The sequence below is a fragment of the Chiloscyllium punctatum genome, chromosome 10 (genome assembly GCF_047496795.1).
Source record: "Chiloscyllium punctatum isolate Juve2018m chromosome 10, sChiPun1.3, whole genome shotgun sequence".
NCBI classification, from domain to species: Eukaryota; Metazoa; Chordata; class Chondrichthyes; order Orectolobiformes; family Hemiscylliidae; genus Chiloscyllium; species Chiloscyllium punctatum.
This window is the reverse complement of record NC_092748.1, coordinates 106,060,333-106,086,464: the sequence shown is the minus strand read 5'-3', so window position 1 is coordinate 106,086,464 and position 26,132 is coordinate 106,060,333. Positions and strand designations below refer to the sequence as shown.

At 43.2% G+C, this 26,132-nt stretch overlaps 1 protein-coding gene across 2 annotated transcripts in view; it reads right to left on the bottom strand.

The window, feature by feature from the left end:
* LOC140482416 (contactin-associated protein-like 5) overlaps positions 1–26,132 on the bottom strand; it is a 1,296,746-nt gene that overhangs the window by 23,094 nt on the left and 1,247,520 nt on the right. For both annotated transcript variants that reach the window (XM_072579899.1, XM_072579898.1), the window contains exon 23: positions 485–556. In XM_072579899.1, coding sequence (XP_072436000.1) covers positions 485–556 — 72 coding nt within the window. The remainder of the gene's footprint in view (positions 1–484; positions 557–26,132) is intronic.

Below are 26,132 nucleotides of genomic sequence, written 5' to 3'. Positions count from 1 at the left end.
CTCGGTGCATTGCTACCAGATTATATGAAGTTACCTGATGAATGGGCAACACTCCGAAAGTTTGTGATTTCAAATAAACCTGTTGGATGATAACCCGGTGTCATCTGACTTCTGACCTTGTCCACCCCAGTCCAACACCAGCACCTCCATATCATGGCAGAAAAGCCAACACAGATATGATGGCCTGAATGGCCTCTTCCTGTCGTGTGGTAACGTTTTTTTAATGAATCTATTATTCTTTGCTCATTCTCTCCATATTGTATAGCAGTGTTATCTAGGGTCTGAATAATCTCAGCATTCTCATTCCATTTTCATTCGTTATGAAGTAAATGGTGGTACTTTTAACACCAGAAATCAGCTTTTGGCTCTTCTCTGCTGCATTCATACAGTGACATGTTAGTCATTCAGCAGAATATGAGAAATTATTCTTCCTTCAAACACACCAATTAAAAGATTTTTGCAGCAGCAAATCTTTATTTCCTACCTCCGATGACTGCAGAATCACTTCTGAATGCATTTTGTAATGGCTGCTCCTCCTCAGTGGGTTTGGAATCATCTACAGTAGAAAGGGAATTCATCATATTAGCAAACAATGGAATCATGAAAAAAGAATGACATATTTATTTAGTGCTTTTCATGATGACCTGATGTTTGAAAGAGCTTTACAATGATATTCCTTCGATATGCACTCACCATTCTAATTGGGGTGAACATTGTGGTATGGTGGCATTATCAGTGGATTAGTAATGTAGAAGCTCTGGTTGATACGCTGGAACAGGTCCAAATCCCACAAATGGAAGCTGCTCGAATTAAAATTCAACTACTGAAAATCTGGAATTGAAAACTAACTTTAGTAATAACTGTGAAACCAAAATCCCACATCACTCATGAATATCCTTAGGGAAGGAAATCTGCTCTCCTAACTACTCTAGAGTCATAGTCATTACAGCACAGAAACAGACCCTTCAGGCTAACTCATCTGCATCGACCAGATATCCTAACCTGATCTAGTCCCATTTGCCAGCATTCCCTCTAAATCCTTCTTATCAATATACCCATCCAGATGCCATTTAAATAGTTTAACTGTACCCACCTCCACCACTTCCTCTGGCAGCTCATTCCATACACACCCACCTTCAACATAAGAAAAGCACCCATCAGGTCTCTTTTAAATCTTTCCCCTCTCACCTTCAATGTATGTCCTTTAGTTTTAGACTTCCCTACCCTGTGGAAAGGACCTTGTCTATTCACCCTATCCATTTCCCTCATGATCTTGTAAACCTCTATAAGGTCACCCCTTAGCTTCCTATGCTCCAGGGAAAATGCCCCAATCTGTCCATCCTCTGCCGAAAGCTCAATCCCGCCAATCCTGGCAACATCCTTGTAAATCTGTTCTGAACCCTTTCAAGATAACAACATCCTTCCTATAGCAGGGAGACTAGAATTGGACACAGTATTCCAAAAATGGCCATATGAACGTTCTGTACAGCCACAACATGACCTCACAATTCTTACACTCAATGCACTAGCCTATAAAGTGAGGACTGCAGATGCTGGAAACCAGAGTTTAGATCAGAGTGTTGCTGGAAAAGAAGCACAGCAGGTCAGGCAGCATCCGAGGAGCAGGAAAATCGGTGTTTTGGGCAAAAGCCCTTCCTCAGGAATGGCTCCTGATGAAGGGCTTTTGCCCGAAACATCGATTTTCCTGCTCCTTCAATGCTGCCTGACCTGCTATGCTTTTCCAGCACCACTCTGATCTATAAAGGTAAGTGTGCCAAATGCCTTCTTCATTACCCTGTCAACTTTTAAGAAACTATGCACCTGCAGCCCTAGGTTTCTTTGTTCAGCAACACTCCCCAGAGCCCTACCAAGAACTGCATAAGTCTTGCCCTGGTTTACATTATCATGTTGCAACACTGCATATTTATCTAAGTTAAATTCCATCTGCCAATCCTCAGTCCATTATCCCACCTGATTTTTAGATCCACAGCGATGTGATTGATCCTTTTTTAAACTGGCCTCTGAAATGGTGTTTAAAACAACACTCAGTACATGGCAATGAGGGATAGGCAACAGATGCTGGTCTTATCAACAATGCCATTTCCCATGAAAAATATTGGCAGCCATGCAAATGACTGAAAACAGCAATGCGATGATGACCAGGGAATCTGTTTTTGTGACTTTGATTGAGAGATAAATATTGGTAAGGAGGACACCAGAGACTCAGCTTTTTTTGAAATAATGTAATGGAATAATTTACAGTAACGAGTGGGTCACTTTAATGTCTGTCCTGAAAAATAGTTCACTGTTTTTGGACTCAATCTTAACTTGTGATCTTATGAAAAATTCTTCCTCCTAAAGACTTAACCACAGCCCACGATGAGAAAAAAAGAACAGTTCTCATTCTTTGACTATCTCTTATGAGATTAAAGTCTTGCAAATATATTTGTCACTCTCCACTTTATACTATCCAATGCATTAACATTTTGAGGAAACAGTGCCAACAGCACACAAAGTATTCCAAATATTACACCAACAGCAGATCAGACAGGCTGTTTGTTTATCAGTAGGCAACCTGTGTTGCCCTGTTCATAATGTTCCCACCCATCTCCCTTCTATTTATTGCTTCCTGAAAATAATTCAATATTTAAAGCAGAACTCAATGTTACAGTGAGGACTTGAGCTTTCTGCCAGTATGCCTTACACTCTAGAACTCCATATTGTTGGTATCTCTTCATTGTCAAAGATGGTAAATTCTTGTCTACCGAGAGTCATCTGTTCTTGCTTTCATGGAGCTGGAGAGCCCAATTGTTGGCGTGCATGCCTTTCTGCAGTGTGGACATGGACAAACTGTTTGGTTTTGTGAAGACTGCCTTATCTTTCCATGAATGCCTTTACTACCTGTACTTTATGCTATTTGAAGCGAACAGCACAATGACCATGCTCCTCAGGTAGCTCCCCATTGCATTTTCTCATTGTCTGTGGTAGAATTCCTAGTTTTCCTGAGGTTGGCTTCAAAGAGTTCTTGCACTTTAATCTCAGTTTACCTCACAGGCAGTGTCCAAGTTTAAGCTTCGAATGGACAACTGCATTAAGGATTTTATCATCGGTATTGAGTATGACGCATCAATCTATGTGCGATTATCTCTGATGAGCATTTCACAGAATTCCTACACTGTGGAAGCAGACCATTCAGCCCATCAAGTCCACACCAACCCTCCGAAGAGCATCTCACCCAGACCCAACCTCCTACCCTATCCCTGTAACCCTACATTTCCCATGGCTAACCCACCTAGCCTGTACATCCCTGGACAGGATGGGTCATACTAAATTGCCTCTCCACCTGACCTGCACATTTTTGGATTGAGGAAGAAACCTGAGCACCTGAAGGAAACCCAAGCAGATATGGGGACAACCTGTCCAACTGCTTAACGTATCTAGTGTTGACAGTCCATGCCTCACTTGTATCTAGTGCAGAAGGTTTACAACTCAGTAGTACATAGGAAAGTAAGTTTGACTAGAACATTACACACAGCAGGTTTTACTTTATACTTGACATTTCAGTTTCTCCACAGTCTCTTGCATAAACAAAGATATGTTTCCAGAGATTGCGCTTCCGAAATGAAAGAAATTGGAACTCTGCTTCTATCAGGTCTTGGCATAACATCTCTTCCAACAGAGTAGATATTATTATCTTTGCTCACATTGTTTAATCAGCAACCCTATTCCAAGAAACCAATTGTAATACCAACCTAAAGGTTTGATATGGTTAGTATCACCTTTTCATAAATGCCATACCCGTAATTTAAATATTCATATAATTTAATACATGTTTCCAGCATTCACCCAGGGCATCTCAAAGTTGGGCCCAACAAATTTTGGAGAGTGTGTGACAATGGCGTAACTGGAAGAGATGGGTTCCCTTGCTTTGCTGATATACTTGTCACCTGCTTTGTGGATTAAATGATGACTAGATGCCACTCCATTTGGCTGAGGTGTGAAACCAAGATCTTGGTTTCCTTTCCAAGTCTCTGTGTAACTACATTTTGGAAGAGCTCACTCATAGTTTGTGAAGGCTTTGTGAGACCCTGAGGCTTTGCTGTCAATTTTGATGTTCTCTCTGTTAAAACCACTGCTGACATTTGAGTAATATCACTGATTACTTCATTGAGTTGTAAACCACGTGCCCTACGACATAGTTACCTCTCTGAATTTTTGGCAGACTATGATTGATAAAAGATCATGAACTTTTAAATTGCACTGTGCAAATCTTTATTTTTGATCTATGGGATGTGGGCATCGCTGTCCAGGCCAGCATATTCTGAGTTGCCCTGGAGAAGATGGTGCTGAGCTGCCTTTTTGAACCACTGCAGTCTATTTGTTGTAGGTGGACCCATAGTGCTGTTCGGGGAGGACAAACTCTGCACAGGGCTCTGAACCCATTGACACTGAAGGAATGACAATATATGTCCAAGTCAGGATGATGAGTGATTTGGTTCAGACATTTTAGGTGGTGATGTCCCACATTTCTGCTGTGCTTGTTCTTCTAGATGGAAGTAGCTATGTGTTTGGAAGGTGTTGGCTAAGGAGCCTTGGCAAATTTCTGCAGGGCATCTTGTACACACCACTGCTGCTGAGCACCAATGGTGGATGGAATGGACACTTGTGGATGTGATGCTAATCGGCAGGCTGCTTTGTCTGGATGGTGTCAGGCTTCCTGAATGTACCCACCAGGCAAGTGGGGAGTATTCCATCACAATCTTGACTAATTCCTTGGAGTGCAGTATAAAATGAGCACGCACAACTGGTTATTAGCTCAAGCCAGTGGAGCACTTTGTCAAATTATCCTGCAGAACTGCTTCACTTATTTAATAACCAATAAAATGGATACACGCGGGCTTATAAAAAGTTCCGATATTGGTTAGATTTGAGGCACTGCATGCTTCATTGGCTGTGAAGTGCTGGAAAAGCACAGCTGGTCAGGTAGCATCCGAGGAGCAGGAGAGTCGACGTTTCGAGCATAAGCCCTTCATCAGGAATGTGGGGGTGGGGTAGGGGGAGGGGCTGTTCCCAAGATAAATGGCAAGGCGTGGGGCTGAAGGTAGCTGGGAATGTGATGGGTTGATGGCGATAGGTTGGGCAGAGCAGATAGGTGGGAGGGAAGATGGACAGGTGGAACAGTTCAAGAGGGTGTGCCAAGTTGGACAGGTGGATACTGGATCAATGTCGATGACTCTGCCCTGTAAAGAGTTTTGGCGTATCACAAGATCATGAAAGACTCTATGGAAATGCAATTCTTTCTTTAATGAAGTGTTGGAACTGGCCTTATTTGAGAGACACACAAAATAGCCAGAAATTTACAAAAAATCAACTTCAGCACTTAGACACAAGGTGATCGACCAATTGTTGTTACGAAACTAATTAAAATAGAATTAAAAGCCAGGTTCAGCATTTTAATGAAACAATAGTGCCTTTGAGAAGACGCTATTCCAAAGCAAAAGGGAGCTTTGTCTGAACAACATGTTATTGAGTCATAGATGCACAGCATGGAAACATGCCCTTTGGTCATACTTGTCCATGCTGACCAGATATCCTAACTTAATCTAGTCCCATTTGCCAGAACTTGGCCCATCTTCCTCTAAACCCTTCCTATTCATATACCAATCCTGATATATCTTAAATGTTGCAATTGTACCAGCCTCCACCACTTCCTCTGGTAGCACATTTCTTACACGTATACCCTCTGTGTGAAAAGTTTGCCCCTTAAGTCCCTTCTAAATCTTCCCCCTCTCATTCTAAACCTATGCCATCTAGTTCTGGACTCCCTGACCCAGTTACAAGGAATGATGAGACAGCTTCGATAAGGAAATATTCGAAGATTTGTAACAAATACAGATAAATAATGGAATTATAGTTCATAAGAAGAAACTTGGAAGGAAGCATCATGCAGCCATGTAAACAACAGGGAAAGTTATCTCAAAGAAATTAACTGTTACTTTGAAACTATTTACAATATTAAGAAATAGGTTCTCGTTCAGGATTCTTCAAATGATCATAGAGATTGATTTCAATGTAATAATAGACACACACATAAAACTAAAGTATTGTTATGGACCAGGCCAGACACCATTAAAGTATTTTAAGAAGTAGCCTAGACCCTAACTTTTTCTTATTTTAAAGGCAGATATGAAGTGACTGTTCCAGGTATGATGCAACCGGTCAAGTGACTTGGCTTTAAGCAAAACAGAATCTATTTAAATGTTACAGTTGAAACACAATCAAAAGCAAGTGGAATTTAGAATAACTTAGTGGGCGGCACGGTGGCACAGTGGTTAGCACTGCTGCCTCACAGCGCCAGACACCTGGGTTCAATTCCCACGTCAGGTGACCGACTGTGTGGAGTTTGCACATTCTCCCCGTATCTGTGTGGGTTTCCTCCGGTTTCCTCCCACAGTCACAAAGATGTGCAGGTCAGATGAATTGGCCATGCTAAATTGCCCGTAGTGTTAGGTGAAGGGGTAAATGTATGGGTGGGTTTCGCTTCGGTGGGTTGGTGTGGGCTTGTTGGGCTGAAGGGCCTGTTTCCTCACTGTAAGTAAAACGTATTACTAATTAACTTTAACAAAAAGAATCAAACACAGATTCTTACAGACAGGAGGGAATGGCATTCAGAGAGAGATTTCAGAGAATGTCAGAGGAGTTCTTTACTGAAGCTTGCAACTCTCTGGAACCCACACCTCTTATGGCTGCTATAGTTAAAACAAACTAGAAAAAAACTAAACTGGGAGAAGTGGCCACTCCCCTTTCAGTGTTAAACTAAACTCTTTGGCACCTCTGTCTTTACAGCCTCTCTTCAAAAAAACCAAGGACAAATTAATCTTTCTAAAGCGACAGCATCATCACAGTATAATAAAAGCATGTGGAGAAAACATTAAAGAGATGCCTGGTATAACTTGTCTCATTAGCTAAAGAGTGCTAACAGTATAAGTACTTATAAAACTTTATAATAGAAATTAATATCATATGTCTATTGACGCAAGAGGAGTTATAGAATTTGATAAAGATAGCAAATGGAATACTGTAGAATGCAAGCAGTCTTTATAGTAAAGCAAGTCAGGGGCATGTCTGAAGGAGAACCGCCAGTAAGTTGGGAATGCTAATTAATAGATTACATAGAAAGATCCCAATGTCTAAAGATTACAATGTCTGTTAAGCATTCTGAAAACCAAGGGAACCTAGGGCTGTCCATAGGAGTGTCCATCATTGGTCAGGTGTTTCACAGGATTGGTTGCATAGAGAAAGGGAAGGGCATAGTAAACATATTGTATGTGATCATTGTAATGTACAAAAAAATTGTTTTTCACTGTAAAAGCCAGGGCGTGTCATTGATCTCTCTTCCAATCTGAGCCGTAGATTAAGGGAATAACTGGTTTCTCATGTTGAGGCCAGAGTCAGGGAATATCTTTGGCTCTCGCCCTGCACTAGCTGGTTATTGCTGGAATAACGTCTTCCATGTGCCTGATTCCTGCCTGCCTTCCTCCTGAGTCTTTGTTCTCGGTCGGGGGTTATGCTCCTACATTGAGACACTAACCACGTCTCTTTGTAAGAAGTAAGCAAATGAAATTAAAACAAATGTGTTCACTGCTTGTACAGTAATATAACAACATCACGTTATGGAGGGCTGCAGCACAGAGAAAAGCCCTTCGTCCCATCGGGTCTGTGTTAGTTATTATCATCAGAGGTAAGGGGTAGATGTAGATGTAGATGTAGGGGTATGGGTGGGTTACGCTTCGGCGGGGCGGTGTGGACTTGTTGGGCCGAAGGGCCTGTTTCCACACTGTAAGTAATCTAATCTAAGTAATCTAATCTAAAAAATAGTTCATCCTTACAAATTGACTGAGATGGTGGCAAAGTGACTTACAATCTAGAGGCTCAGGATAATTCTCTGTGGCTCAGGTTCAAATCAACAATAATAATTGGTAAAATTTACATACAATGATTAATCTGGCATTAAAAGCTAGTCTGAATAATGGTGATTATGAATCTATCATTTATTCATGCAAATATCCATCTATTCATTGATGCCTTTTAGAGAAAGGCAATACACCATTTTACTTGGCCTACATGTGACTCCAGACCCATAGCAGTATGGTTGACTCTCTGTAGCAGTCAGTGGCTATTGGGGTGATGGAGCAAATGCCCAATAACGTCCATAAACTGATGAAATATTATTTTAATTAGTTGTGTACACGAATACTCTTCCAAATTTGAATACAGGAAGAATTAAAAAGATAATTAGATTCACTGGACAAAAGAAATCTGAAAAATCTGTTTTCCTTCCTATCAGAAGGTTGTTGTGAAACTTAAAAGGGCTCCCTAAAGATTTACAAGAATGTTGCCAGGGTTGGAGGGCTGAGTTATTGGGAGAATAGGCTGGGACTGTTTTCCTTGGTGTGCCAGAGGGTGAAGGGTGACCTTAACGAGGTATATAAAATCATGAGGGACATGAATAGGATAAATAAATAAGGTCTGTTCCCTGGGGTGGGGGAGTCCAGAACTAGAGGGCATAGGTTTAGGGTGAGAGGGGAAAAATCTTTAGAAGGGATCTGAGGTGGGACTTGTTCATGTCGAGGATGAGCTGCCAGAGGAAGTGGTGGAGGCTGGTACAATTACAACAATTAAAAGGCATCTGGATGGCTATATGAATAGGAAGGGTTTTGAGAGAGATAGGCCAAGTGCTGGCAAACGGGACGAGATTAATTTAGGATATCTGGTCATCATGGATGAGTTGGACCAAAGGATCAGTTTCTGTGCTGTATGTCTCTATGTATCTATGACTCTACACCTGTTGGAAAAGAAATCAGGATTGGAAACGGTCAGCCAGCAACTTTGTCTAACTGTCTCACAATACTTTGTCAGTGGTTTAAAAATATAATGCAATGCTCGGGTATCACAACAGAATAGAGCTGATTCAATAAACTAGCACACTGATGGTGCTGGAAAACTGTGGTCAACAATATTATTGTGCCAGTATGGTTCCTGCTGGAATCAATAAAGCTGTCACTGTGAGAATTCAAACACACACATGCTCAACCTCACAGATAATCCTTACGGGCTGTCAGCACAAGATGAAACTAAATCAGAATTTAATAGCATGATATGATATTTTATAATCAAAAATTAATGTAGTGATACTCATGGGAGGGCTGGGAGGTAGAAAGATTATTAAATTGGAAATAAGAGCAGATGATCTTTCAATTGTTGAAATTATATATAGATGATGGCAGGTAGAGTAAGATAGATCTATAAATATAATTTGGAAAATTGGCACGCTGTGCTCAAATGGGGTGATATGAAGCTAAGCTACAAAACACAGATCTTGTTTGACTGTAAATTAGAAGATAGCACCACTCAGTAGAAAGAGGCCAGATGGCCCAACTAATACCTGCCAGGTCTTTGAATAGGCCACCCAGTTAGTCCCATTACTTTGAACCCAGGAGTCAGCTCCTCAGTTCTCTTCACAAATACCTGCTTCACTGAATGTTTGGAACACTTTCTTGGTCCACTGACTTGATCTGTGCAAATGCTAGTGTCTCCATGGTTGGAGTTGCCTCTGGTGCCACCATGGACAGAGGTCTGTATTACTCTGGCCTTATGGACACCTTCATATGGGTTCTATACTGCACTCTTGAGGCTTCTTTACTGAGTTAGACTGTGATAGGAATTGCTGGGGAAACTCGATGAGATCTGGCAGCAGCTGTGGAGAGAGAGACAGTTAACATTTTAGGTCCAAACTGTTCTGAAGAAGGGTCTTTGGACCCAAAATGTTATCTCTGTTTCTCTCTCCACAGCTGCTGCCAGACTTGTTGGGTTTTTCCAGCGATTTCTGCTTTTGTTTCACTTTTCTTTGTTTTTCTTGTTATTGCTTTGAGTGTACTGCATCCATATCTTTATCTCATTGAAGTGTTACTGTGATCAGACTCTACTAGATTTCCATTAAACTATTTATTTACAAGTTTGCATACAAAATACTCCTTGCAACTTCTGAGTCATTTCTTTGATGCCTCCTTCTCTGAGACTTGATGGCACTTCACGTGCATCACTATCTGCATCATTATTTTGAACATATTTATTCCCTGTAAGACTGTGTCTGGTGTGAAGAGAGTTAAGAACGCTTGCCAAGCGCTTGTGAACAGGGTTTGATATTGTATTTACAATCTTAGTATGCAAGCGTGCCTAGAGATTAAAAAATAGAAAGAAATAAACCACTATTAATTATTTGATAGGTGAAGGTCAAATAAGCAAAGAGAAATTCACTATTGGTACCGGCCTTTAATCCCAATCTAGATTGATACATGGAGTACTTGTTTCCACTCCAAACATGTCAAGGAACACTGGTAAGTACATGAGGTGCATCGAGAGGGGAAAAGGGATGGTATAGGGTTTGTGTGGAGAATGGACCATTTTCACTTGGCTATTATGCAAAATGAACTTTTTGTTTCTGAGTCAGTGGTGGCCTACTGTACTGAAAAACCCATTACTATTGTTGGTTAAAAATAGGATACAGCTGGAAATAGCAAAAAGTGTTCATATATGACTCAAGAAAATTGGTGCAACTCAACAATTCTTCCCGGCTTCACGCCCTTCTCCCCTCAATGCTGGCCTATTGCTTTTCTCATACAATCCCATTTGTCAAGAAAGCATTCAATGTACATAGAGTCATAGAGATGTATAGCATGAAAACAGACCCTTCTGTCCAACCCGTCCAGGCTGACCAGATATCCCAACCCAATGTAGTCCCACCTGCCAGCACCCGGCCCATATCCCTCCAAACCCTTCCTATTCATATACTCATCCAAATTCCTCTTAAATGTTGCAATTGTACCTCTAAAAACTGCCAAGTGTAGCATGGATCTGAATTAGCTCACATTACAACCGGCCAATTACCGCCCCAGCAGTCTACTCTCGATCATCAAGGTAAAAACAATGACTGCAGATGCTGGAAACCAGATTCTGGATTAGTGGTGCTGGAAGAGCACAGCAGTTCAGGCAGCATCCGAGGAGCAGCAAAATCGATGTTTTGGGCAAAAGCCCTTCATCAGGAATAAAGGCAGAGAGCCTGAAGCGTGGAGAGATAAGCTAGAGGAGGGTGGGGGTGGGGAGAGAGTAGTATAGAGTACAATGGGTGAGTGGGGGAGGGGATGAAGGTGATAGGTCAGGGAGGAGAGGGTGGAGTGGATAGGTGGAAAAGAAGATAGGCAGGGAGGACAAATCATGGGGACAGTGCTGAGCTGGAAGTTTGGAACTAGGGTGAGGTGGGGGGAAGGGGAAATGAGGAAACTGTTGAAGTCCACATTGATACCCTGGGGTTGAAGTGTTCTGAGGCGGAAGATGAGGCGTTCTTCCTCCAGGCGTCTGGTGGTGAGGGAGCGGCGGTGAAGGAGGCCCAGGACCTCCATGTCCTCGGCAGAGTGGGGGGGAGTTGAAATGTTGGGCCACGGGGCGGTGTGGTTGATTGGTGTGGGTGTCCCGGAGATGTTCCCTAAAGCGCTCTGCTAGGAGGCGTCCAGTCTCCCCAGTGTAGAGGAGACTGCATCGGGAGCAACGGATGCAATAAATGATATTAGTGGATGTGCAGGTAAAACTTTGATGGATGTGGAAGGCTCCTTTAGGGCCTTGAATAGAGGTGAGGGAGGAGATGTGGGCGCAGGTTTTGCAGTTCCTGTGGTGGCAGGGGAAGATGCCAGGTTGGGAGGGTGGGTTGTGGGGGGGGGGGGGGGGGGGGGTAGGTGGGGGGGGGGAGGTGTGGACCTGACCAGGTAGTCACGGAGGGAATGGTGTTTGCGGAAGGTGGAAAGGGGTGGGGAGAGAAATATATCCCTGGTGGTGGGGTCTTTTTGGAGGTGGCGGAAATGTCGGCGGATGATTTGGTTTATGCAAAGGTTGGTAGGGTGGAGGGTGAGCACCGGGGGGAGGAGGGGGTTCTGTCCTTGTTACGGTTGGAGGGGTGGGGTCTGAGGGCGGAGGTGCGGGATGTGGACGAGATGAGTTAGAGGGCATCTTTAACCACTTGGGAAGGGAAATTGCAGTCTCTAAAGAAGGAGGACATCTGGTGTGTTCTGTGGTAGAACTGGTCCTCCTGGGAGCAGATATGGTGGAGGCGGAGGAATTGGGAATACGGGATGGCATTTTTGCAAGAGGTAGGGTGGGAAGAGGTGTAATCCAGGTAGCTGTGGGAGTCGGTGGGTTTGTAAAAAATGTCAGTGTCAAGTCCGTCGTCATTAATGGAGATGCAGAGGTCCAGGAAAGGGAGGGAGGTGTCAGAGATGGTCCAGGCAAATTTAAGGTCAAGGTGGAATGTGTTGGTGAAGTTGATGAATTGCTCAATCTCCTCGCGGGAGCATGAGGTGGCACCAATGCAGTCATCAATGTAGCGGATGAAGAGTTGGGGAGTGGTGCTGGTGTAAGGTAGACAGTGTCATCAACAATGCTATCAAGCAGTACCTGCTCAGTAATAATGTGCTCAGTGATGCCCAGTTTGGGTTCCACCAGGACCACTGAGCTCCTGACCTCATTTCAGCCTTGGTTCAAATATGAACAAAAGAGCTGAATTCCAGAGGTGAGGTGACAGTGGTCAGCCTTTGATATCAAAGCTGCTCTTGACCAAGTATGGCATCAAGGAGCCCTAGCAAAACTGGAATTACAGAGGAACCTCAATTATCCGAATATCAATTATCCAAAAATTGGATTATCCGAAGGAGATCTCCAGGTCCTGATGGAATAATTACATCAAAGATGTGTTTCCAACAGTGATCGCGTCTTTTGTTTACGGTGATTAAACAAGCACCGTCTCCAAATGACTGTCTGCCCGCCCTCTCTCTCTACCCCCACACGCCTGGAGTTCGACACAGGGTGTGTACCCTAAACCCTACCTTCGCCACATAGTCTCTCCAGCATTGTCCTGTACAGGGCAGAAGTGGAATGTGTCAAAAAGTTGCAATAAAAAGGTGTGTGAGTGTGTGTGTGTGTGCGCGCACGCGCGGTATTTGGAGACTTACCTCACAAAGGCAGTAGCAGCAGTCTTCTTGTTGGAGTCCGAGAGGGGACAGCGTTGGATGGAGGGGAGCAGGGCGGTGCTGCATGGGATTTGGGGGACAGGGCCTCACGCGTTGTGTGCTGCTGCTAGTCTCCTGAACTCCAAGCCCCGGAGGAAAGGCATTTAATCGATTAACTGAATAATTGATTATCCGAACGAAATAGTGCCCACTCATCACGTTTGGATAATCGAGGTTCCCCTGTAATGGGTATCAGAGGAAAAACTCTCCAGTGATTAGAATCAAGATCTGGACAATATCCAGACTTGAGCTGACAAGTGGCAAGTGACATTTGTGCCACATAAATGCCAGGCCATGACCACTACCTCTTGACATTCAATGGTGTTACCATCACTGAAACCCCCACTATCATCATCCTGGGGGTATCACCGATCAGAAACTTAACTGGACTCCCCACAAAAACAGGGCTTATGCCCGAAACGCCAATTCTCCTGTTCCTTGGATGCTGCCTGACCTGCTGCGCTTTTCCAGCAACACATTTTCAGCTCCCCACAAAAACACAGTGGCTACAAGAACAGGTCAGAGGCGAGGGATACCATGGCAAGTAACTCCCCTCCTGATTCCCAAAAGCCTGCCCACCATTTACAATGCACAAGTGATGCCTGAATGAGTGCAGCTCCAACAATACTCTAGAAGATGGACACCATCCAGAACAAAGCAGCCTGCTTGATTGACACCACATCTACAAGCATCCACTCCCTCCACCACTGATGCTCAGTAACAGCAGAATGTACTATCTACAAGATGCACTGCAGAAGTTCACCAAAGATCCTTAGACAGCATCTTCCAAACACCAGACCACTTCTATCTAGAAGGACAAGAGCAGCAGGAACACCACCACCTTCAAGTTCCCCTCCAATCCACTCACTATTCTGACTTGGAAATATATCATCATTCCCTCACTATCGCTGAGACAAAATCCTGGAATTTCCTCCCTGGTGGAATTGTGGATAAATCCACAGTAGGTAGACCACAGCAGTTCAAGAAGGCAGCTTCCCACTACCTTCTCAAGGGCATCTAGGGACGGGCAGTAAATGCTGCCCCAGCCAGCGATGCCCATATCTCACAAAAATGAATTAATAAAAACAAACTTGCAATTACAGCTACTTCTGGGCTTTTTTGCTCTACCAATAAAAATCCACATAATGAAGTAAGCAACGTACAACAGTAGGTAAATAATCATTCACTTTTTTATTCAGCACTGTCTTTTCTCAGACCTTAGTGTAAAAATGTCCTGCAACAAAGTTCAATAAAGTCTTGATTTAAAATTGTCAAGGTAAAATCATTTTTGTCTTAACTACTCGGAAAAAAAAATCAACAGTAATGATGTAGTAATTGTTATAATAAAGCACCTAACAGCATCAAGGAATTATCAGCAACATCAAATCATGTTAGGGTTTCACTAAGTTAACCCTAGATTCAATATAAATCGAATTATAATATAAATAGTATCTATTTGTGTATGTGTATGTGTGTGAGTATGCAGATAATGTATTTTTTTTTAAACTTTAAGCTACCAGACAGGATTAAACAAATCTGTTTTGGGCTAATCACATTATTGGATGATACACAAGTGCAAACAATGCATGAGAAACAGATGAAAACACTGAAATGCATTGGTTTCCAATACACTCATTCTTAATTTAATGGGAAAATTTGAAATAATTTCTAAGTAAATTACTGAAGCAAAAGTAAGTCAAAATCGGAGCAGTTACTGCAGAATAAGGCGAATCTTCATGCCCAAATCAATTTAAAAGTAAAGAAAAACTTTGCCTGTAACTGTTGTGGGAACTTTCCAATTCTCCCCCTCTGCTCTCTCAGGTCCCTGTGTCTGAATGGACGATCAAAGAGTTATCCCCTGTTGTTGATCTGACAGGGGTGTATCCTGCCCAGAGCCAAAGGATATTAAATGGAACATCCCAACATCCCCTGAAATTCAAACCTGGTTAACATGACACCAGATTAGGTAAAAACAATGACTGCAGATGCTGAAAACCAAATACTGGATTAGTGGTGCTGGAAGAGCACAGCAGTTCAGGCAGCATCCAACGAGCAGCGAAATCGACGTTTCGGGCAAAAGCAGGGCTTTTGCCAGAAACATCGATTTCGCTGCTCGTTGGATGCTGCCTGAACTGCTGTGCTCTTCCAGCACCACTAATCCAGTATATGACACCAGATTAACCGTGCCCACTCAACTGTTAGAGGCATCAAGCTAACAGTTCCCTCCTTGTTTTGCAGTAAATGTGCGTTGCTGTATTGTGCTTTATTTATTTATGATATGTGAATGTTGCTGACATGGACAGTATTTATTACCCATCTCTTGAGAAGATTGTGGTGCTGAGTTGCTTTCTTGAACTGCTACAGTCAAGGTTTCTGCAGAGTTTTTCTTCAACTGAGTGCTTTGCATTTCAGACAGCAGTCAAGAGTCAACGACATTGTGTGGATCTGGAAAGGCTTCTAGGCCAGACCAGGTAAAGGAGGTTGATGTCCTACAGGTTTTTAGCCACTGTTCAGTAGTCATATGAAGACCAGATTTTTTTGTTTCGGATTTATGAATTTTAAAATGTAGTTTAAATTCATCCAGCTGTGTTGGTGAGACTTGAACTCCTATTTCTTGGGAAACATTTCAGCATTTGAATACCACTCCAGTAATATAAGGATATGTAACATGGGGTGGCATGGTGGCTCAATGGTTAGCACTGCTGCCTTACAGTGCCAGGGACTCGGGTTTGATACCAGCCTCGGGTGACTGTCTGCGTGGAGTTTGCACATTCTCCCCGTGTTTGTGTGGGTTTCCTCCGGGTGCTCCTGTTTCCTCCCACAGTCCAAAAGATGTGCAAGTTAGGTGAATTGGCCATGCTAAATTGCCTGTTGTGTGAGGTGCATTAGTCAGAGGTAAATATTGGGTAGGGGTATAGGTCTGGGTGGGTTACTCTTTGGAGGGTTGGTGTGAACTTGTTGAGCCAAATGGCCTGTTTCCACACTGTAGGGAATCTAATGTAATCTAAACCTAGGCACGAGGAGGAAGAGTAGACAATTCCGTCCCTTCAGCCTGATCTAACATTTGTTATGATCACGGCAGATCTCATTTGGCCTCAATACCATTTCCTGCCCACTCTTCACTAGTCTTTAACAAATCACTAATTAAAAATCTTCTTCTTAAATTTATTTAGTGTCCTGGTGTCCACCACACTCTATGGTCATGAATTCCACAAATTTATAACCTACAGAGAGACCTCTTGAGTTACTCCCGCTACTTGTTTTAAATCTGCCGCCTCTTTAGCTTTTGAGAAGATTAGTGAGCTGCCTTCTTGAATCATCATAGACCATTTTCTAAAGGGTGACTCAAGCAGCTTAAGGAAGGGGGATCCAGGATTTCCTCCAAGCTACACTGAAGAAATACTGATATAATTCCAATGCAAACAGATGGTGAGTGGTTTGGAGGAGGGAATGCAGATATCGGCGCATCCATGTATTTGCTGCTCTCGTTCCTTTGAAATGGCCATAGTCGTGGGTTTACAGGGCACTGACTCAGGAAGCTTGGTGGATTCATAAAGTCATGGAATTCTACAGCATGGAGACAGGCCTTTTGACCCAAACTGGTCCATGCCCACCAAAATGTCCATTTACACTGACCCCATTTCCCTTGCACTTGGCCCATAATGCTCTAAACTGTTCAGAGGGGGGTGGGTTGCTCTTCGGAGGGTTGGTGTGGACTTGTTGGGCCAAAGGGCCTGTTTCCACACTGTAGAGAATCTAATCTAATCTAATCTAAACTTTTCCAATCCACGTATTTGTCCAAATGCCTTTTAAGTGTTATTAATATACCGCTTCCACTGGCAGCTCATTCCACAGGTGTATCATCCTCTGTGTACAAAACGTGGCCCTTCAGATTCCCTTTTATTCTTTCCCCTTTAAATTTAAAGTGATGCCCTCTAGTCCTCAATTTCCCCATCCCTGGGAAAAAGAATTAGTGCATTCACCCTCTCCATGCCTTTCATGATTTTATACGTTTTTATAAATGCCTCCCCCCTCCCCCTCAGTCTCCTAGGCTCAAAAGAAAAAAGATTTTGGATTAGTGGTGCTGGAAGAGCACACAGTTCAGGCAGCATCTGAACAGCAGCAGCAAAATCGACGTTTCGAGCAAAAGGCCTTCATCAGGAATAAAGGTAGAGAGCCTGAAGCATGGAGAGATAAGCTAGAGGAGGGTGGGGGTGGGGAGAAAGTAGCATAGAGTACAATGGGTGAGTGGGGGAGGGGATGAAGGTGAGGTAGGTCAGGGAGGAGAGGGTGGAGTGCATAGGTGGAAAAGAAGATAGGCAGGGAGGACAAGTCATGGGGACAGTGCTGAGCTGGAAGTTTGGAACTAGGGGGAGGTGGGGGAAGGGGAAATGAGGAAACTGTTGAAGTCCACATTGATGCCCTGGGGTTGAAGTGTTCCGAGGCGGAAAATGAGGCGTTCTTCCTCCAGGTGTCTGGTGTTGAGGGAGCGGCGGTGAAGGAGGCCCAGGACCTCCATGTCCTCGGCAGAGAGGGAGGGGGAGTTAAATGTTGGGCCACAGGGCGGTGTGGTTGATTGGTACGGGTGTCCCGGAGATGTTCCCTAAAGCGCTCTGCTAGGAGGCGCCCAGTCTCCCCAATGTATAGGAGACCACATCGGGAGCAACGGATACAATAAATGATATTAGTGGATGTGCAGGTAAAACCTTGATGGATGTGGAAGGCTCCTTTAGGGCCTTGGATAGAGGTGAGGGAGGATGTGTGGGCACAGGTTTTACAGTTCCTGTGGTGGCAGGGGAAGGTGCCAGGATGGGAGGGTGGGTTGTAGGGGGGTATGGACCTGACCACGTAGTCACGGAGGGAACGGTCTTTGCTGACGGCGGAAAGGGGTGGGAGAGAAATATATCCCTGGTGGTGGGGTCTTTTTGGAGGTGGCGGAAATGTTGGTGGATGATTTGGTTTATGTGAAGGTTGGTAGGGTGGAAGGTGAGCACCGGGGGGGTGGTTCTGTCCTTGTTACGGTTGGAGGGGTGGGGTCTGAGGGCGGAGGTGCGGGATGTGGACGAGATGCATTGGAGGGCATCTTTAACCACTTGGGAAGGGAAATTGCGGTCTCTAAAGAAGGAGGCCATCTGGTGTGTTCTGTGGTGGAACTGGTCCTCCTGGGAGCAGATATGGCGGATGTGGAGGAATTGGGAATATAGGATGGTATTTTTGCAAGAGGTAGAGTGGGAAGAGGTGTAATCCAAGTAGCTGTGGGAGTCGGTGGGTTTGTAAAAAAATATCAGTGTCAAGTCGGTCATCATTAATGGAGATGCAGAGGTCCAGGAAGGGGAGGGAGGTATCAGAGATGGTCCAGGTGAATTTAAGGTCAGGGTGGAAAGTGTTGGTGAAGAGGTTAGGTGCCAACGCATTGCTGCAAGTGTGGAGCGGAGGATCTTGAAGCAGAAAAGTCCTAGCGTGTCCAACTTCTCCTATAACTCAGACCCTTGAGCCCTGGCAACATCCTTGTAAATTTCTTCCATACTCTTTCCAGTTTAATAACATCCTTCCTATAGCAAGGTGACCAAAACTGAACACAATACTCCAAGTATGGCCTCACCAATATCCTGTATAACTGCAACATAACTTCCCAACTCTATGCTCAATGACCTGACTGACAAAGGCCAGCGTGTCAAAAGCCTTCTTCACTGCCCTGTCCACTGGTGACTCTACTTTCAGAACTCCAAGATCCCTCTGTTCCACTACACTCCTTAAGGTCCTCCTATTCACCATGAAACTCCTGCCTTAATTTGATTTTCCAAAATGCAAGACCCCACACTTATCTATATCAAACTCCATTTGCCATTTCTTAGCTGATCAAGGTCCTGCTGCAATTTTTGACAACCTTCTTTGCTGTCTACGATACTGCCTATTTTATTCTCAATTCCTGCAGTATACCTTGACAAGTGGACACACTGCTGCCCATAAACTTGAGTACTGTTGCTAAGCAGTTGCCAGAGAAGATGCTGTCCACCCAAGAAGAAATTCTGCTGACCACGCTATTCAGCCACAAAATATGGGTGCACTGCCAGGCAGCCAATTCTCCCAATGATTGGCTGATTGAATCAAGCAACATGTTCCTCCGGCTGTTCATAATAGACAGAATACACACTGTTCCCAATCATCCAGCATCGACAAAGTTCAAAAGAAAATATCTGCTGATGGATATGATTCTGCAACTGGGCAGTATCTACTGCCTTGCATTCAACTGTTTGAACTTATTACCACAAGCCATTTTGCTTATGGCGTAAGTCGCAATGCAGAGGTTATTACATCTGTCATTCTGCATTTTAATTTACTTACTAGCTGCTCATAAGGTAGGGTAAAGTTGCCATGGTCCCTGAGGACCATATAACGAGCAGTTGAGAAAACAAGAAACATTCCAATGATAGACAGCTGACATGGTGATTATGGATCCTGACTTGTTTATTTCCTTTTGTGATAGAAAGTGCTGAAATGTTGAACTGCACCAATATTTAAACAGTTATTTTGTGTCTGATGTCAGTGAATGCAGTGAAAAAGTGTCATGCTGGGAAAGCACAGCTGGTCAGGCAGCATCCGAGCAGCAGGAGAGTCAATGTTTTGAGCATAAGCTCGAAATTCCTGATGAAGAGTCTATGCTCAAGACGTCGATTCTCTTCCTCCTCGGATGCTGCCTGACTCACTGTGCTTTTCTAGTGCCACGTTTTTTGACTTTGATCTCCAGCATCTGCACTCCTCACTTTCTTCTATCAATGAATTGTAAGATTGAATTTACAGCATACAGGTCAGGCAATCTGATAAGTTCAGCTGGTATGTATTTTAGTCTTCCATGGGATGTGGGTGTTACTGGCTATGTCTGCATTTATTGCCCATTCCTAATTGCCCTGGAGCAGAGCCTGGCAAACTGCCTTCTTGAATTGCAACAGTCCACGCTGGAGAAGAATTTCAAGGATTTTGACCCAGTGACAATGAAGGAACAGCATTATAGTTCCAAATAAGAATGTTGTGTAGCTTGGAGGGGAACCTATAAGTAGTAGCTATCTGGAGCATCTGCTGTAGTTGTCTCTCTAAGTAGAAGAGACTGAAAGTTTATAAGGTGCTGTCATATGAGGCTTAGTGAGTTTCTGCAGTGCATCTTGTCCATGGTATACATTGCTGCCAGAGTGCATGCTTGGGTGGGGTGGTTGAGAAATGGCGGTTTTGGTCAAACAAGCAGGCTGCTTTGTTTTCGATGACATTGAGGAACTTGACTGTTGTCAGAACTGTGTAGTCATTCTCTCCCCCAATACCCAAGGGGGTTATGTTCCAGGACCTATCGTGGAAATCTGAAACCATGAATAGGAGCGAACCGATTCATTTAAATGGGAAATTTCGCTTCCTGGCAGTCGTCTGGTCTCTGGCGCTGGAAGGTTCCCTATGATATGTTTGGGGTGCAGTAACACACAGGTAAGTGAAACCACGGAAAACGGTTCTGCGGATACGGGGGTCACCCTGTATATTCTGAAAAATGGAAAGTATTTCAACACACTTTCTACTTCTACCTTGTAGATGGTGGACTGGCTTTGGGGAATGAGGAGGTGAGTTACTCACAATGGTATTCTAAGCTCTGACTTACTCTTTTTGTCAAAGTGTTTCAGTTGTTCCAGTTCAATTTCTGAGCAACAATCACCCACAGGACTTTGATGTGGGGAGATTCAGCAATGATAAGGCAATGGAATGGGTAGTGGTGATGTTTACGTTCTCTCTCATTGAAGATAATGAATACATGTGTATAGTGCCATTTGTCACTTGTTGGACACTTCCTGATGAAGGGCTTTTGCCCGAAATGTCGATTTCGAGGCTCCTTGGATGATGCCTGAACTGCTGTGCTCTTCCAGCACCACTAATCCAGAATGTAATCCAACCAGGTTGGACTATAACCTAGTGTTGTGTGACATTTAACTTTGTACATGCAGGTCCAACACCAGCACCTCTAAATCACAACAATGTAAAATTTATAACTTTGTGTTAAGGAGGAGAAATGGTTTTATTTCATTCTTCTGTTTGACTTACTGGTAAACCTGGAGATCTGTCATGAATGCACATTTTATTGTGGTTTCACAACCCTGAGTTGAAGAGCTGGGGAGGTTTGAAAGTTAAGCACAATGAAACAAAGTCCAGTTGCCTAGAAACTGGATGTTAGGGTCACACAAAACCTGAACAAACCAGATTGGCTATCAGTCCAAGTGTAGTTTTGCCAGAGGATGGAGACGGGCAGCTTGCCAGTTGAGTTTAGGGAGTTGAAAATGACATTGCAGTTTATTTTAGGTGTCTCACATCTGGTGAAGGGAGCAAACCATCCAGCAACTTCACAGAAACTCGCTAAAAGGAAACCAGTTGTTTCTGCCAGTGACGGCATTATTTCCACCAAGGTTATCTCTCTGGCACTGAAATGAGAACATGCTGACTCTGATAAGGGGTGAAAGGTGATTCACAACCCACATGTAATGCCTGGATGTTAAACAGGACAATTAATTTTTTTAGGTTCCAATGAATATAAGAAATGCTCCCTTAGATATCTGTATCTTGCCAATGGATAACCAAATAATCAATTGGTGTTAACCTCCCAGAAATAAAGTCACTTGACTTATGAGGTTGTAGATTCCTTCGCTGAACTGGTGTGTTTTCTTGCAAATGTTTCGTTGCCTCGTTCGGTGACATTGTCAGTGGTCTTCAATAAAGTGTTGGTGATCTGTCCCACCTGGTCTTTGTGTCTCTGGCTGTTGGCACTTTTGGTCCTGTATCTGGGTGGCTTCTACATGACATCCAGTTCAATGTGTTTATTGATTTAGTTGCCGCTGGAGTGCCAGGCTTCAACGAGTTTCCTCGTGTGTGAGCTTCTCAAAGTCAACCAGTGCAGACCCAAGTCTTTTGGTTAGCTCAAAGGATCTGAAGCAAACAGGGGAAACTGAAGCCTCAAGTTGTGGATGTCAGTTTCATCTGTCCATTGGTTTTGATGCAAGATTAGCAAACCATTCCAAGGACACTGTTACCCTCAGCTGTGACAATAAATATCTCCTGATTCCCATCTGTTTATCTCCTCTAGGAACAATAAACCATCCTCACCTTTTATACGTCATGTGTCCCCACTGCCTATTTAATGTATGTTTCATGCCTCAACTATTGTTTCCTGACAAACTTCATAAACTAACCTAATATCTCCAACAGAATCTCAACAACCTATTCTAGGTAATCTGTTATTCCTGAGCCCAAGGCTCACGTTAGTGTGCAGCACAATGTGATTATGACAAGGTAATCTGTTCTGAACTGTTGACGAGGTCTCCAGAGAACTCCCCTTTTCTTCTTTCACATATCACTCTGTTATGTTTAACTCCCATTTAAGAGTGCAGATAGGACTTGGTTCAATATTTCATTCAAGCGACAGAACCTTGGACAATGCAGCAGTCCCTCAGTGCAGCACTGAGTCAGCCCAGATCCTGTGTACGGTCAATGTGACCTGAAGTGACAACCTACTGATACAAAAATGAGAGAGCTACTCAGAGAGCCACAAATGATTGCTGAACTCCATCATTCTATGAAAACAATCAATTTCCCTCTTCAGTTAACAGAAATTCAAAAGGTTTCAACTTACTGACTCTCCCAACTACCAGCTATGCTGATTTTGTGCCTTTTAAAACACAGACAGCTCTTGTTGTGCCTGTGAAAATACTCCTTGTCACACTGAGAGGGAGACATCTGCGAGAAAGCTCTTGATGAAATGCAGACTTGGCCAATTAAGCAGTCAATCAAAATTAATACCCTGGGGTGAAAGCTAACAAATCTCCTGATTGTCTGTCTAAACTGTACCCCCTGCTGTATGATTGAACTTGACAAACATTCTAGACCACTAGATATGGATATCATCTTTGTATTGATTGTTTTGGAAATATTATCTATTATATATAAATATGGATCACTGGAAAGACTCTAGTCGACAGATACCTTTCATGACTTCAGACCCATACCAATGTGGTTTATAGTCAACAAAACCCATATTGATTATAGTTGCCGTTACAACATCTGCCTTACACTATTTTGATGAAATACATTTGCCTGCAGATCCCTATTACAATAATAACTTATCATATATATGATGTGGAGGTGCAAGTGTTGGACTAGTGTAGACAAAGCTAAAAATCACACAACATCAGGTAACAGTCCAACATCTAATATCGTCCAATATCTCCATCTGTGGCTCATTTTGTTCTATCATACTCCTGTAAAACATCTTGGAAAGGTTTCTTATATTAAGGATAGAAAAATCATGAAAGAGCAGGTTATAGTCCAACAGTTTTAGTTGAAAGTACAAGCTTTCAGAGCGCTGCTCCTTCAACAGTCGGGCAGCTTCATAGGATACAGAATTTATAGTAAAACATCAAAGTGTCATACAACTGATGCAATACATTGAACAAACTTGCTGCTAAGAATGGGGATGCAGGTTTCAATTGATTGATATGGAAATCCCAGAATTTTTTTTCAAGCCCCAAGATAGGGTTTTATCAATATCTTTTTAAATAAAAGCGACATCTCAGTTCAGACAATGTATTAAAGGTGTGAGTTTAGAGTCTAGATTAGAGTGGTGCTGGAAAAGCACAGCAGGTCAGGCAGCATCCGAGGAGCAGGAAAATTGGCGTTTCGGGCAAAAGCCCTTCATCAGGAATAGGCGTCGATTCCTGATGAAGGGCTTTTGCCCGAAACGTTGATTTTCCAGCTCCTCGGATGCTGCCTGACCTGCTGTGCTTTTCCAGCACCACTCTATTCTAGACTCTGGTTTCCAGCATCTGCAGTCCTTGTTTTCACCTGAATTTAGAGTCTGTCTATTTCTCAACCTTGAATCAGACTGATTCTATTTTCAAAGTAGGAATTTATAAAATGTCACAGTGACTGCCTGCTATAGATTGTGTACTTTTCAAACAAAATAGAATGTGGTTGGGATATCTGGCCAGCGTGGACGGGTTGGACCGAAGGGTCTGTTTCCATGCTGTACATTTCTATGACTCTATGAGACTTATACGTGTGTGAGAGAGGGGAAGTGTGTGTGTGCGTGTGTGTGTGTAGAGAGAGAGAATGTGTGTGTGTGAGAGAGACAGAGTGAGGGAGAGCGCGTTTGTGTGCTTTTTTACCACAGAGGGTGGTATACACATGAAATGAGTTGCCAGTGGTAGTGGTTGAGGTGGGTACATTAACAACATTTAAAAGGCATTTGTATGAAAACGTGTACAGAAAAGATTTAGAAGGATATGGGCCAAGTACACAGAATATTAAATCATGAGGGACATGGATAGGGTGAATGGACAAGCTCTTTTCCCTGGGGTGGGGGAGTCAAGAACTAGAGAGCATAGGTTTAAGGTGAGAGGGAAAAAATTTAAAAGGGATCTAAGGGGCGACTTTTTCAAGTAGAGGGTAGGGTGTGGATGGAATGAGCTGCCAGATTAAGTGGTGGCGGCTGGTACAATTGCAGCGTTTAAAAGACATCTGGATGGGTACATGAATAGGAAGGCTTTAGAGGGATATGGGCCAAGTACTGACAAATGGGACTAGATTAGTTTAGGATATCTAGTCGTCATGGATATGTTGGACCTGTTGGACATATTGGATGGGGAGGAATGTGTTCAAGAAAATTTTCTTTATCAATATGTAGGTGTACCAACTAGAGAATAATAATTTTGGAATCAGTGATCATAATTATATTAGTTTTAAATGGTTCTGGAAAACGATAGGCCTTGCACAAAAATTAAAGTTTTAAATTGGAGCAAGGCCAATTTTGACAGGATTAGACAGGAGCTTTCAAAAGTTGATTAGGGTAGACTGTTCGTGGGTAAATGGAAGGCTGGCAAGTCGGAGGCTTTCCAAAGTGAGATAATGAGAGTTCAGAGGCAATATGTTCCTGTTAGACTGAAGGGCAAGGCTGGTAGGAGTAGGGAACAAGGGATGGCTGGAGACACTGAGACTGTCATCAAGAGAGAGGAGAAGGCATATGTCAGGTGCAGGGATCAAGAGTATAAAGGGAGAAAGGCAAGCTCAAGTGGGGGTTCAGGATGGCAAAAAGGGGACATGAGATAGCCTTGATGATAAGGATAAGGAGAATCCAAAGAGATTCCACAAGTACATTAGGGGAAAAACAGTAACTAGGGAGATAATAAGACCCTTAAAAATGAATGAGGTTGCCTATATACAGAACCACAGGAGATGAGAAAGCTACTAAACAAATATTTTGTGTCAGTATTTATTGTGGAAGCTAGGGAACTTGGGAAAATAAACACTATTGTCTTGAAAACAGCGCTCACTGCAGAAGAAGAGGTGCTGGAGATCTTAAAAAGTACATAGGTAGACAAATCTCCAGGTCCTGATCAATTGTATCCCAGGACATTGTGGGAAGCTAAGGAAGAAATTGCAGCATCCCGGCAAAGTTTTTTTATATCATCTGTAGCCATGGGTGAGGTGCCAGAAGAGTGGAGGGTGGCTAAAGTGACTCCTTTTATTTTAATAAGGCTGCAAGGAAAAGCCTGGGAACTGTACACCAGGGAGTTTGATGTCAGTGGTGGGTAAGTTGTAGGAGGGTATTCTGAAAGAAAAGATTTAAATGCATTTAGAGAGGCAAAGTCTTTTTAGGGCTAGTTAGCATGGCTTTGTGAGTGGGAAATTGTGCCTCTCAAACTCGATTGAGTTTTTTGAGGATGTGACCAAGACGATAGATGAGGGCAGAGCAATAGAAGTTGTCTACATGAACTTTAGAAAGGCCTTCTACAAGATTCCGCATGGTAGACAGGTTAGTAAAGTTAGATCACATGGGATCCAGGGACAGCTTGCCAATTGACTGATGGTAGGAGACAGAGGGTTTTATTGGAGGGTTATTTCTCGGACTGGAGGCCTGTGACCAGCAGTATTTCAAAGGCATCGGTACTGGGTCTACTTTTGTTTATCATTTATATAAATGATTTGGATGAGGACATG